General features: G+C 39.0%; 1 protein-coding gene across 3 annotated transcripts in view; it reads left to right on the top strand.

The window, feature by feature from the left end:
* Window positions 1-15,489, top strand: part of AHNAK2 (AHNAK nucleoprotein 2) — a 71,400-nt gene that overhangs the window by 31,321 nt on the left and 24,590 nt on the right. For all 3 annotated transcript variants that reach the window (XM_072339258.1, XM_072339260.1, XM_072339259.1), the window contains 5 exons: window positions 11,539-11,609; window positions 12,193-12,282; window positions 12,991-13,047; window positions 13,613-13,754; window positions 14,495-14,661. In XM_072339258.1, the coding sequence (XP_072195359.1) occupies window positions 11,539-11,609; window positions 12,193-12,282; window positions 12,991-13,047; window positions 13,613-13,754; window positions 14,495-14,661 (527 nt within the window). The remainder of the gene's footprint in view (window positions 1-11,538; window positions 11,610-12,192; window positions 12,283-12,990; window positions 13,048-13,612; window positions 13,755-14,494; window positions 14,662-15,489) is intronic.

The following is a 15,489-nucleotide window of genomic DNA, read 5'->3' on the forward strand; positions in this document are numbered from 1 at the left end:
CACTACCAGTCCCTGAGCCAGCTCGTTTAAAGGTTGCCTCAGAGGGTCTGTGGAAGTGGTGATTATTGCTTAGGCAGGGCAGGCACATTCCTGTTAATGCCTTATTCCAACTGTTTGTCTCCACTGCAATTTTTCAGGAACGTGAGCCCTCCTCGTTTTTGACAGCTGTATTTAATGCAAAACACATGCACGAGAAATGTGTTTTCCAGTCTCCCTGGGCTGGCATTGTTCAGAAAGGAGCGCTTAGACTTCCCTAGAAACTGCTCAGATACATTTTCAGACCCCTCTCTTCAGGCATTTAACTATAGAACTGTTTGTGACCTTCCCTGCCACAGATGTGTGCAGAATAAGATATGAATAATATCCATGTGGGTCCAAGCAACAAGTAACAACTCTCTTAGAGCCTTTGCATCCCTACATGATGCTAATACCAGTCAGGAAGTTCTTAAATGGACTGGTGGTTCCAACTGCAGCAGATAAGCCTGCAGTAATGTATACTTTGCATGGCACTCTTAAAGTGGGCCTTTGACATCCAGGGATCAGGAACAAGACCAAGTGTTGGCAAGCTGTGTTTCAAAAACCAAAGAACTCTTTTTCCGTGGCTGAATCAATTGATGGAAGGACATGTCCCAGCTGACCTTACATTTTCGTCCTGGCCCTGCTCACTGTGCTTGGCTTAGCATTTATGGCCCTGAGTTCCGAGCACTGCTGTCTTTTCAGAACCTCTTGAGATAATCTTACTGTATCAGACTTGCCGAGCACAGAAGTGTAAAAGGACTTATTTTTCAAATAGCCGCTCCTGAAATAGGACTGACTGTAGGCAATGCATGGGTTGCATTTGTTGATTTCCCATCCATGCCCAATTGCATCAAACCATGCAGCGAAAGATACCAAACATTTTCTTTCAAAACAGGAGCACACTGTTTGCTTGTCTTCTTCAAAGATCAGCCTGGACATTTTTCTGTTTCTCTTTTTCCCTTTGCCAAATGGGACAGACTTTTCCCATAGGAATGTCCATAGGGTAGCAAGGCACTGGCACAGGTTGCCTAGAGAGGTTGTGGATGCCCCATCCCTGGAGACTCTAAAGGTGAGGCTGAACAGGGCTCTAAGCACCTGATGGAACTGTCAGTGTCCCTGTTCAGCGCTGGGGAGTTAAGCTGGATGGTCTTTAAGGATCCCTTCCAACTCAAGTGATTCTATGATTCTCTGAAGTAGTGTTCAAAGTACTTGTAATAAAGAAAAAAGCCCTTCTCATCAGGGCTGCTCTCTGCCCAGCTTGTATCTGTGCTTGGACATGATTCACAAGGACATATAGAAAAACAGGCCCTTCTCTATGTTTTTCAGCAGGTGACCTACCTGGCATTCTGCAAAGTGGAGACAAGCTGCTGGCTTGTCCTTCAGTTGCATACAGGCAAATGACTCAAACAAAACCACCTGAGAGCAAAATCAGGCCCATCTACTTGCAGTAGATCTCAAAGACTGTAACTGAATCCCCAGTTTTTCTTTACACCACCTCTATATTGATGCAAGGCTGTTGATTTCAATTACATTCAAAATGTAATTTAAACTCTTGTTTGTCAGTCCCAATCTAGAACAGCTGTTCATAAAGAAAAATATTACTATGTGCCTTCAAAAGGAGCACATCCTGTTTTAAATGAATTGCAAAATATTTACCTTATTTGTGAACAGACCGTTATGATAAAGAAAGTTACTCATTTCCATAAAATAGCATTATTTTCTCATGACAAGAGGGGCTCTGTATGTTTGCAACTGTTATGAATCAGCCCTCGGGTTGATAATCAAACCCAAAAAATAGCTTTCTTGGTGCTTCAAACAACTCCACCCATCCCAATTGTTCCCCTTGTTACTACATGGATGAACTGCAGCACAGTTAATTTCTCATTACTGCAGTCTTTAAGCAAAAAAGAAATCCAGGATTGTAGTAACGAGTCTTTAAAAACTGCTTTCCCCACCCCTGTTGTTTATAGTAGCCTCTGTGAAACGTAAAACTGAAATCTACTTCCTTACCTAAATTATGCTTTCATCTAATCTGTTAGGCAAGCATTCTGCTTTGTTATTTTTGGGTGCCTCGGTGGCTGTCTAAATGGTGTGGAGGGGGAAAATGAGATTATTCAAATAATTCTCCTTCTATAACTTAATACATAACATCAGTGCTTTTCAGCTTCAACTATTTGATTCTAATTTCAAAGAGTCACAAATTGAATTTGTAAATGAGAACTGTTATCAAATTGAAGTCCAGAATATGCTGAGGCAAGAGGGATTTCTGGTATACTTCTGCTAGGGAAAGCCATCTGAAAAAGAGGTGAGTAGCAAGGAACCAAAACAAAGAGGCAGTGATTTTACATAGAATTTGGTAGGTCGCCTGTTGAATTTTTTTGAAAACTGACTGTTTAGGGGCTGAGAACTCAGTATGTAGTTCAGATTTGATCTACATTGATGTGAACAGGGCTATATTAATAAGTTTATTAACTGACTCAGCATTTGAATTTACCTGAAAATGAGCTTTTGTGCTTTTGTGAACTCTCGGTTTGTTTCCAGAAATTCTTAGTTTTTAGGGAGACTTCCCTACAACTACATTAAAACAAGAGAAACTGAGCACTGCCAAATACTGCCTGCATCACTGTTTATTGACAGAAAATATTTTTATCTTAACAAAGTGAGGGAATGACTATCTTTATCTTTGATGTAAAATATTTTCCCACAAGTATTTTCTGTCACCTTTTCCCCATATCTCTGGCATTACATATACATTAAGGAACTTAAAAGCTTAGAAGATATTTTCTTCTGTCGTGATTTACGTCCAAACAAGTTGCCCAGGGAACTCTTTCTCAAACAGAACACCTACTTCCAAGGGCAGTTATTTATATAAAAGCCCCCATAAAAGGTTGTGGAAAAGCTACAGGGTTTTTCCTGCATTCCTGTTTTGAGAGGGGCTATACTCAGCATAGCAGAGAGACATGCACAGTAACATCACTCCATTAATATTGCTACATCTGGGTACTTCATTTTGCACTGAATTTTATCAGTGGAGTCAAGATAAATAAAAGTCTTCCTAGACAGAAAAAATCTTTGGCTTAAGCTATATGAATATACAGCATATAAATATAATCATAAAATCACAGAATCACCAAGGTTGGAAGAGACCTCTAAGATCTTCCAGTCCAGTCATTCACCTACCACCAATATTTGCCCACTAAACCATGTACATCAGTACAGCTTCTAAACAGTTCCTGAACACCTCCAGGGTCAATGACTCAACCACCTCCCTGGGCAGCCCATCCCAGTGCCTGACCACTCTCTTGGAGAAGAAAGATTTCCTAATGTCCAACCTAATCTTTTTTTTTTACAACACGTTGATTCTGGTTATGATTTCTCTTCTCTTAGTGGTTTTGAGGAGTGATCCCCTTTGAAAAATCTGTTTCTAACTTGGAGTGGTAGATGGCATTTATGGAAAGCCTGTATCCATTGGGTTGGGCTTTTTACATCATGTTAGTAGACCTTCTCATACATATTCTAAGGGGATGAACGGAGCATCCTATCAAAAGCAATGAGAATTAGCATCCTTCATTAATCTCCCAGTGAGAGAGCAGGGAGTAGTCAGCTTATCCTGCTGCTTCCTGAGGGGCATGGTTTAGTGGTCTGGCGGGGATGGGTTGATGGTTGGAATAGATGATTTTGGTGGTCTTTTCCAATCTTAGTGATTCTCTGATTCTCTGGATCACCACTGGGCTACTTTATGAGACAGCCTTGGGCTATGGCCACTACTTCTCAAGCAATGCTTTCTCTGAAGACTGAGAAATTTAGTTTCCAGGGCTGTCAATCAAGACTACACAGGGAGAATTATGGTTTTTAATAAATATGTTTGTCTGATTGTTTCTAAATCTGGACAGGGCTGTGTTTTGGCAATGGAGCAGGCAGTCCGCTGTGGGAAAAGCCTAGATTCTTGGGGTGATGAATCAGTGAGGAGAAGGAATGTGGGAAAGTGAATTAGTGTGAGCTTTATGGGCCTTATCTGTAATAGGCACCCACCTGCCACTGCTTCTAGGCCAGCCATGATAAGTTTAATTCACAGCTATCTAGTGGGGAGGACAGCAAGGGTGCTGCCCATGGGAGGAAGGCAGTTTCACACTCACTTTCATAAGACTTGTTTGTTATATAGGTAGAGAAGTTTATTCCTGAGGAACATCAGAAACAACCCTGGTTGTTTTGGTGGTACCAAGAGCATTTTCCAGCTGCCTTTTTTACCCTGCCATTTTCAGCCGTATTTTAGCCAGTAAGACAAAGGATAAATCAGGAGAGAAAAATTCAGGTATCAGCCACGACCGCCTGCTTTTGCTGTTTGTTTTGGACATCATTCAAGCACTGTTCTCACAACAAACTTGAGTAGGGAGTTTCTTTTCAAACACTCTGTCACTCTTATAAAATATTATTTTTCAGTACTAGGTGAAGTATTGGACTATTCAAGTATTTTACTAAGTATTTTATTCTAGCACCAGGAGAATCATGTGGATCTGGCTAAATGCTTTTATTGATCACAAGAACTACTGAAATCATGTTGCAGTAATTTTCAGCCAAGTACTGGAGAATGGTGATAGCTGGATCAAACTCACTCACCCAGGATCTGGGGAACTTCAATTTGGCAGCAGCAAGAAGGAAAAAAGAAAAGAAAAAAAAAAGTTGGGGGTGGGGGTGGGGGAGGTGGAGAGAGGGGTGGAATATCCCCTGTGCTTTTCACCTCAAGTTGAGAGTCTGTGCAGAGCCCTGCCAGGGTACTTTCGTTCTGATGGTCTGAAATATCCTTTGGATTCTATTAAGTTTATCTTTACCATCAGAGGAAAGATGTACGACTGTAAAAATAAAGAGCTCGTTTCTGATTGCTATCATGAAAGGTTTTGGTCACATTGTGAAGTGTAAGCAGGCATGCTTTTAATAGTTTTAAATCTGCGGACAGAGCTTATCAATAAACACACACTCATGGGAAAGCCATTCACTCCCCTTTTCATCTGGGGGCTGTGAGTTTCTCTTTTTATGGTAGTGTTTATATCTGTTCTTAGATGCCAGTGCTCCTCCACGTCTTCCCCAATATTTGTCAACCTGTAGAAAATGCTCTGCAAAATCCTATACAGCCCAGTTGGGACTGTAAGAAACCTTACTTCCCTGAATGCTGCTCTAATTTGCAGAGCAGAGGCCTGTTCTCTTTGATGAAAACAGGAGCTAAATTCACAAGCAGCTCTCTGGCTGGGAAAGGAAACTGATGATTGTAGTATGTGTATTTTCTGATTTCAGAAGGTTTTGAGATGAGACTATTTGAAGGCTTTTAATGAAGTACTCTAACTATCGACAAGGGCAGCTTAACATACCAAGGCTTTGATTTGAAACATCTTGTCCGTGACTTGAATGGAAGGAAACTATTCACACGTTGGTTATTTGGGAGTCGCCGCTCCTTCAGTGCTGCTCCAAGCCCCCGCTTTCAGCTCAAAGGCTCAGTTACATTCATCATGGTGCAAGTATGCAGTTAAGTGACAAAGTGCAGCCAGGGGGTTTTACCAGACCAAATGCAAAACAAAGTTGGGAGTAGAGCTCAAACACAGACCAAACTGGTTCTGATAGTATCCTGCAGATAGGAAGGCCTGTTAAACCCCTTCAGCTGCGTGCATCATCATTATTGCCATTCCACAGGCTAGACCTTTGGTCTTCATCCCATAGAATCCTAGAATTTCAGGGCTCGGTGGGGAGGGTCCCTCTCTCAACACGGGTTGCTATTCCTCGTTATATCACTTTTTCTGAGGCAGAATGTCTGCTTTTTCCACTGTGGCAATAGTTCATCTGGGAGCTGACAAGTTCATTAACTGAGGTGGAGCACTGGGTGCCCCCGATCTCTCACTGGCAGTGGTTCAAGTGAAGTAACATAGCATTCCTGGCATAGGGTGGGAGAGGCAGCCTTCTGTGTGACATTGCACCCGCACCTCCCCACTGCCAGCAGTGCTGCCCGGATAGGGTGACAGCCACAGCATTCCAGCTGCGGTCCTGCCATGCCCCGCAGCCCTGCCCAGCAGTTGCTGTAATGCAGCCCATGGGATCTCACAGGACAATGAAATAAAACCAGTTCTCTGAAACGTGCTTGCAAGTTTCTGTAGAAAATGGACCTCTCCATTTTTAGCTGATGCTTCTCCGCAGCATAGTCAGAGCTGCTTACTGGTAATGCCTTGAGGAAGCTTCCCTAAGGAGCATGGTGCATGTGTATGGTTTATTTTCAGTTCCTTTCAGATTCTTACCTTCACCAAGCGTTGCCTGCAGGATAGTTTGTCTCACAGACAGCATTGTTTGCTTGGAAGTCTGTGACTCTTCCAACACATTGCCCAGGATGATGTGCATGGTGGGGATAAACAGCCATAGCCAAGGCCCTCATGCTTAGCATACCCTGCATATTCTTAGTTGCTGGGTGTTTGTTGTTGTTTATTGTTGTTTGGTTTTGGTCTTTACATTAAATTTTGACACATATATTCAATTCAAGCCGTGGTGTTAAGGCAGATGCTCTTTGCCTTGCAGCTTGCAGACAGCAAATCTGCCATGTTTTCTTTTTAACAACAGCACTTGAAGGCTTTTAGCCTTCTTTAATGTAGCGTGAGGTCATCACTTCCATATGTAATTTGAGCTGTAGAAAAAAGCTCTGGGGGAAACAAAAGAGAAATAGTAAAACATTTGAGGCCACTGCTGATACTCAGTAACTATTTTTGTGCTTGCACATATCATTTGCAGAATATTATTTAGCAGGAGGATTGGCAAATCGTGGCTCATTGAGCCAATTGATGCAGCTCGGAGAACACAAAGATCTTCTTGTGGGTTCAGAGATCTGTAGTACAGCTGAGTTTGGAAAGTAGTGAATATAGTTTCTTAAGTGCCAAGAATTCATTTTCGTATTCAGAAAGTGGTAGCCAAGATAGAAGATTTTTCTGTAGTCGATGTAACCTTGTGAAGGCGTTTAAAAAGCTTTAGGCTGTTTTTTAGTCGTGAGCTTAAATACTCGATGATGCTGCCTAGCTGAAATAACATTTTAATTAGTTGGTTGATCTACATTTATTCATCAGCCTTCAGTCTCCTGGAATATCCTTGGAAATCCAAAGAACCCAGTGCAAGATGCGTGCATTAATTAAGTAACCCATCAAAATAACTGAGACCATGGATTGGGATAGATAAAAGGTAGAACTGGGTATGGAAAAGACTGAGGAAGCCAAAGAAAAAGTGAAATATTTGAATGCTGCCTTTTTGCCTGTTACCTTGAAGTGAAGATTTTCTCTTAGCAAACTGAAGTCAGCTGAACTTACCTATCAGAAAATGTGCTCTTGAGAGGCCAAGTTAAATGCCAAGCATGTGCATAGCATTCCTGTTATCAAGTGCTTTTCTGAACTGGGAGCTAGAATTTTAAATATTCTAATTATTCTAAATATTTTCTATTCCAAATATGAGAAGTGAATCAGATGGGGGCTGTGAGGCTCTGAGGGAAGAAAAGGAATCCAAGCAATTGTGATACCTGAAGGAGAGAGAGAGAATAAGCCATGGAAAAAAGATTTGGGCACAGTCCTTGTTTCAAGAAAGGCATTCCATTTAGAAAACAGGAGATATTTTGGATTAATACAGCCCCTTGCCAGTGTCTAAGCATGAGTCCTGTAACTGACTCTGGACTCAAGACTGTTATTTCCAACAAGCCAGGTCAACATTGGACAAATGGAAAGGTTTGTGTTTTACCACAGCTAAGAAATGGTAGTTAGTATACACCAAATCCTAGCAGAGAAAAGGCACAGTTTTTGTCTTTCGTATATTAACAAAGAATAATAAATGAGTGAGCAAAGCGTAAACATGTCTCATATGTTTACCACAGCTCAGGTTTCTGTCTATTAAGAGAAACCCAGCGTTGAAGCAAAGTTGGATAATTCATGCCAGTCAGTACATAGCAAAAGGAAACCTCTTCTCCTGGATCGGGAGCTTATCTGAGAATGAGCAATACTTAATCTATGTCAAAAATATGTGTACTGCATTGATTGCTCAGATCTTCTCTGATTTCCCCCACCTAGGATAAAATCCCAGGGAAAACAAGACAACAGCAGCATTTTAGTTTCTTCCCACAAAAATAAATAAATAAAGTAAAACAAAACAAAGCCACTTTTGGCAGGAAATCTAATGCCAAAGGGGTTGATGCAAAGAAAATCTGCATACCTAAAAATAAGAGTAGACTACTTCAATTCGCTGAATTTGTATGCAAACATAACTGTACTATGAAACCTTAAGAAGAGTGGAGAAGGGAATATAATCTACAAGCATTCAATCCAGAATGAACAGCAAAATACTTTAGTTTCTTTCTTCATTTTGTTTTTCAACAACACATCTGTTATTATCATTTGCTGTTGTATTGTCAATCTGATTTTAAGGCATTCGGATTACGATAAGTTCATGTGCCGTTATCCCAGTTGAGTATAGGTTACTGTTTAGTTTATGCAATACATTAACACACAGTTTTGCTTGAATTAGATGAGACTGTCGTACTTTAAATTGATTGTAATATCTCAAATGTGTTTTTGGAAACACCCACAGAATTCATACACCAAAAGAAATAGAGCTGGTTTTACATTTGTGCAGTTTTATCCCAAACAGCCCAGCTGGATTGCTAGGTTTTATATATATATATATATATATATATATATATATATATATATGTATTTAATGTGTTTAAAAAAGCAAACACAATTTTCAGTCGTATGATATGAAAACGTCCCATTCTATATAACTCCTACTGCCTGCTTTCAAAAAATTCCCTTGTTCTGAAGTCAGTTCACTGGCTATTAGAAGCAGTCACTGATGTAAATTCCATCTTGTTTACGAAAACATTCTGAACAAAGCATTGATTGTCCGGGATTTATAAAAAAAACCCTCAAACCTATAAAACATTGGCATCACTACTATTTGGGGCATGAGAATGACATGCATATAAATCATAGTTTACTGGCACAATCTTATATACACAGAAAGAAGGCTTTGCTGAAAATGGAATTCATTGATGTACTGTAATTCCCCTCTTCTACAGATCTGCTTTTAAGGAAAAAAAAAATCTGGAGCAAGTCATTGGCCCACTCTACAGTGGGAATGAGGGGTACAAGTCTTCTATGACATAGGTTGACCATGGTGGGGGGGGGGGGGGGAGAATTAATATGTAAGTCGGCAGAGTCTGGTGAAATCACAGGTTCAGTGAGAGAGGCCTTTTATGCTCACAAATTTGCTCAGGATGTTTCTGATGACATTTCACGTTTTGTCAAGCCTTGATCCCTAGTAAGGACAAGGAAAACAACCACCTGTCAGCAAGTGTCTAAGCAAGTGAGGCCACCCATGTCCCTCACATAGTGCTGCTTTGCCTGTTAAATGGCTGAAATATCTCTCCTGATCTAGGCGCAGATGAGATAGCATCTAGGCTAAGTCTACCTTTCCACATCCATGCTAAACAAGACTTGGCAGAGTCATTTGTTGTTTTAAAATGTAATCCTGATGGGAAGTAAGTTTTCAAGTTTTACTGTGGGAAGTGATGTAATTATTCTGGGGTTATGAGTAGTCCATTCTTAGCAACAGGAGGATTTTGAAGCTATTAGCTCCCTAATCATTCTGAGTATCCTTTGTTTAAATCAACTGGTTTTAAAAGTTTTACCTCTGCTAGATATATATAGGGATATACCCTACTGGATGGTGAGGTAAAACCCAAAGTAAAACCCATTCAAAACCCAAGTAAGGAGAACCCCACAGTTGCAGTGCCCTAATTCTAAACAAATAAAACATTGCTGGAGTAAAACAAGAGAAACAGCAGTGAACCAGTCCAAGAATCCTTCCAGATAATTCTTTCCTTTTATTTTTCCAGTAGCAAACTCATTGGCAGCCACCAGGGACTGATGCAGAATTAGCCTTAAAGTGCTTCACCGGAGAGCAAACATTCTAGCAACCCAACCACTATCCTGTTAAGTCATTCTAATGGACTTCAAAGCTTGTGGGTGGGATTTTCCCAAGTGAAAAATATGGCAATGCCACAAGTCTAAGTCCCTACTATTTCTTGGAATTTTAGTAACAGCCATAAAATATGCTGTTGGCACCTGAATCTTTAGTAGCACTAAACAAATTAAACAATAAAACCTCATTCCTCCAGGTCTTCTCCCCACATGATACTTATTAATGTGGATGCGGTGAAGAATTTCATGAATTAATTCCAGAATTTTAAACAGAAATGTCTAAAATCAGGTTTCTAGATACACATTTAAACACTCATCTTCTAATTTTGTTCTGCTTATGAAAACTGCATATACCAGAGCTTTTGAAAAAATCAATCCATTGTCTGGAGGTATTTAATCTGAACTGTGGCCCGCAGTAAGGTCATCTTCTGCAATTTTCTAAGTTGATCCTAATTCTTTGAAGCTAAATTATCACAGGACAGATAGTTACAATGATTTAAATGATGTACATATGGGTAAGGTGTCCTCACTTCATACATGTTTAGAAACTTGGCCTCAGACTAACATGGGACATTCCCATTGGAAGCACAATATCACTATTCATCTTAATGAAGTAGTCCACCACTGATTACATGGCAAAGATCTTTATGAACTTGCCAACACTGAGAAATTTTCATATGCAAAAAAGATAAGGAAAAAAATAAATGCAGGATATCAGTAAAATATGAAAGCAAGCTATCAAAATCACAGCCATTTTAACAAGATCTTAGAAACTTGTAGAGGGATTGCATGTGTACTTGAGGCATGCAGGCTTGTCTGCACATACAGGATGCAATATCCACAGTAAGAAATATTATTTTCCACCCAATAATTCTTTGCTTAAAGCAGACAATGAAAGAGTCATGCAATGTTTCTTGTGGCTGTCTTCTCTAGATTTTAAGCATATTTTTAAGCCAGGGGATATGTTTAGGCAAGCCAAAACTATGTATGATAATGACAGTTGCAGAATTGGACTCAAGAGAGAGAAAGCCCAATGCCTTGAAAATAATGTATCACAAGGACAGAAAGGAGGTATGATCATCAGGACAATAATTTCTGTATGTATGTAGAATATCCTACACATCAGGGAGTGTTCAGCTCAGCCACACTGTCAGCTACTGGGTAAGCCTGAATTGCTAAAAATGATGATATATCCATTCTAGTTTCATTATTTGTTGCACAATTTCAGGCATTTCAAAACAGTCCTACATTCAAACAGCCTGTCTCCTTTACCCCATCCCTCTCTGCCCTGGAAACTTTTAATACCCATGAAAAGAGAGTCTGTATAACAATCAAAAATTCATGATGCTTACTCCCTGAAAATCACTTTGGAAAGATCAGCTTGATGAGATAACAAATTTGAACAAAAGCAGTCCTTTCTGCAGCCAGCCATGCATGTTTTCCAGGTGTGCTGCTCAGGGGTTGGCTTGGCAACTCTTTGCTCTCTGCTTTGCACAGCTCATATTGACTCCAACAACCTGTGTGCTGTTTTCAGGTTCTGGACGACAGCTGAGACCGGCAGAACCTCCAGGAGATGCTGATGCTGATGCAGAAGATGAAGATTCTGTGAGTTTTTTGGGGTTTTTTAATCCAAAATCCCCGTCGCAAATTATGGCTGTTCGAATCCTGATTCTTTAAAGCTTTATCTAGCTTAGATTTACCATAGACTGACTCCACAAGGAAGTATGCTGAGAGTTTGTCAGCCAAGTTCCTTCTGGGACTCCTATATGGTTTGCTTGTTTACAGAGGGCCATAAAGTTTGAAGTTACATGATGCAGTGTTTAACCATGCAAATGAAGCAAGGGATGGCATAAAGATGGTCTTTTTCTAATTGTTACTAATTGATCTGTTCATACTTCCAGACTGCCCAGCCCAGAGATGCATACAATTCATAAAGAAAATCAAAGACATTCTACCAGCTCTTCTGTCAATAGGTGCCATTTTTTCCACATGAAGGAATTCAATGACATGCCTTCTCTGATGTTGTGGGCTAACATAATGAAATAGGAGGCATCACTTTCAGGGCATCCCTCATATTGTTGACCAAAGAGTTACGCTTACACAGGAGATGAGAAAATCTCTTCTAAATAAAATATGTCACTGTTTAATGGTGAATGTGTCTTTCCCATTCCTCACTTCTTTCCTGCAGGTTAATGAAGTGGCAGTAGAAGACATCCGTCCAAGGCCACAGGGATCCTCACCCGTATATGAATATTCCATAGGAGAAGAATACTTAAAGGTAAGGATACTGAGTTTTTATGCAGGCATGGCTGTATTGAATCAATTCAAAGGGCTTTAGGTCCTACAGATAGATGAGACTCATATGTCATGTACATGACGTAGTTGCAGCTGTATTGTCTTCCTACCCTCACCAAAATCCAGGCCAAGTTCACTGATGTTGCACTGGTTTTGTAGTTGGTCATATTTTTATTTCTCAGCAAAAAATACAATTGACTGCATTTTTTAAGGAATCTGTAACAGAAAGCATCAAGAAATTGCAATATTTTCCATAATTAAGATATTAAACTGGCTCGAATCTAGTATATATTTCAGAATTACATGTATCTGTTAATTTTTAGAGAGTAAAGATTTAATTATTGCAGTCATGTTAAGTAGGCAACATTTCAAAATTGACGCTGGAAGTCAAATAAATGAAAAACATGTATGTTATTCACAAAAGTGAAAGCATGAGAAAAATTCCCAGTGTCTTAATACAGCTGGTCTCCAGCATTCATTCCCCTCAAAGGCATCTAATTTATTGCTGAGGATAATATAGTTAAATCATTAACATTGTACAATGTACTGGTCGACTCCTGTTTTGCCTGTTGCCAATAAAGTCAGCCTCAATTCTTGGTCTAAACCAGGCTTTATAACTGAGGCAGGGCTTTAGTTGTATGTTGTGACAGTACAACTTTTGAACACTAAATAATTGAAATTTATGTTTCAGCTGCAAGAAGAAAACAAAAAATATACTACTGACAAATCAAAACAGAGTCATCCACAGGTCAGTCTAAAAGCACTCAGCTGTTTTACGTATGTGGTTTGAAAAAAAGAGTCTGTTACAACGCACAGATGTTGATGGGTGAACAGAAAGAAAAAATGGGTAAAAAATAACTTCAGACTTGTTTTGGCCAAGAACTTAACAAGTTGTTCAGATTTGGCACAGGTATGCACATTTAATTCCTACTTTGGGGTCCTTCTGTAAGTCTTCTAAACATTCTGCAGTCTTCTCTGATTTCAGTACAGCGCAGCACTAGCTCTTATTCTGACCAATTAACTTCAATTCAGGTGCCTAGCACCTTCACAGAAAATACAGCCTTTCAGCCCTGAGAAATTCCGTATGTTTCACATTTTAAAATTATAATCTACTTTGCTTGTGGGTTTGATGCAGCATGGCCTAATACATGTGCTTAATTTAATTTAGAACACCCACACCAAACAGGTGCATTCTCTGCTCTAAATATACTTTCTTGAGCTACTGAAAATATACTTGAGGAAAGTAATTGTATGATCTCAAACACTTTGATGCAAATTAATACTTTTAAATTCACATCTTTTTCTACACCTAGGAGACAATGGAAGTGACCCTGAAAACAGAAGTGGAAGCTGGTGCCAGCGGTTTTAGCGTGGCTGGTGGAGGAAATGAAGGAATATTTATTAAAAAAGTACTTAAGGAATCTCCTGCTTCAAAAGTGTTTAGTCTGAGAGAAGGTAAAGCCTGATTTTCTGATTTTTTTTTTTTTAGTCTTAGAATAATGAGGCACGTAGCTGTGTTTGCCTATGGATACCTTCTGATTTGTTATCTCTTTGGATAACTGAAATAATAAATGCCAAGCCAGCTAATAATATAGCATTTCCATATTAATAGTTCTCAAATCAGTTTCTCCAAGAGTAATGAATTGTGAATTGTTTTATATACTGTAAAAAAATCTTGTTTTTACTCAAATGGTGAAAAGAATATGCAGAAAATAGTATATACACAATTAAAATGAAAAGATCAACTTATTATTCCTTTCACAAAGAACCTGCCTTTGATTCTTCTGCAAAATATTATGCAACCAAACTTCAATAAATCATGATTTAATTGAGGACAAAACTCCAAATTCTAAATAGTGAAAAATATAAGAAAATAACATTGCTGTCAGGGTGATCAGACCCCAAAGCAGGTTGCCCAGAGAAGTTGTGTAGTTTCCATGCTTAGAAATACTCAAAACCTGACAGACCTGAGCAACATGCTGTAGCTGACAAGCTCAAAGTAATACCCTGTCCAAAGCAGAGCAGTTTGACTATATGAATTACTGTTCAGTGACTGTGAACATAATTTGGAATTTTAAAGGAATGGTAGGTGTTGATTCTTTTATTGTGCGTGTGAACATGCACACAACAGAATTTGAAAAATCACAGGAAGATTCAAACTAATTAAAATGATATCCATCTGATTCCTCTTGCAGGTGATCAGCTTCTAAGTGCTACCATATTTTTTGATAATATCAAATATGAAGATGCACTCAAGATTCTTCAATATTCAGAGCCGTACAAAGTCCAATTCAGCCTGAAAAGAAAAATTGCTGGGAAAGAAGAGCTAGAACATTTCCACTCTACAGCTCAGTACAAAAAGGTAACGACAGAGTCAGGTCATTACTTTTCTTGCTTACAAAGTTTGGATAACACTATACTGACATGCCACATGGAAACAGAATAGAAAATACATTCACCTGTCTTCTGAAGACATAGCCATGTGTTTAAACTTAATAAAATTAATGCCTGTTAGCATAAAAACCACAGTCTTGATGTGAAGTGGTGAGTCAGCACTGGTATTGCTGACAAGTCCACCGACATAAAATGAGTGCAGATAAACTGTACTACTAACATTTTATATTTTTCAAAAATGTGAAGTGCCAGTAAATATTTTTCTCAAAATCACTGTGAGGAAATGACTATGAAATATATGTATAACCCCTGATGTATACATTGTGTATATATCATGTACACAAGAGCTCCTCACAGATCTTCACTGCATTCAAAGAATCACAAGATTGGAAAGGACGTACAAGATCATCTAGTCCAACTACCATTACTACCATTATCACCATTACTACCACAAGATACTAAACCATATCTCGTAGCCCCTCACCCAGACGCATCCAAAACACTTCAAAATACTTTCTGTAAATTTCCTCTTCATAACATACAAAAATGAATATGATTTTTACAAACTTTATTATAAATATAGATAATAAATGTAGACAATTATTGAACCTTCTATCTACTGCAATGTTTTGCAAAGAAGGCATGCCTTCTTAAATCTACGTATTACAGTCATGTAATCTATTTACTTAATAGTAATAACAATCTACTTAATTATCTACTCCATTTTTAGGATTTTTTTTTAATGTAGCAGGTACATAATGTGAATATGAAGCTCAATTTTCTACATATTTTATAC

Source organism: Excalfactoria chinensis, chromosome 5 (assembly GCF_039878825.1).
Source record: "Excalfactoria chinensis isolate bCotChi1 chromosome 5, bCotChi1.hap2, whole genome shotgun sequence".
NCBI lineage: Eukaryota > Metazoa > Chordata > Aves > Galliformes > Phasianidae > Excalfactoria > Excalfactoria chinensis.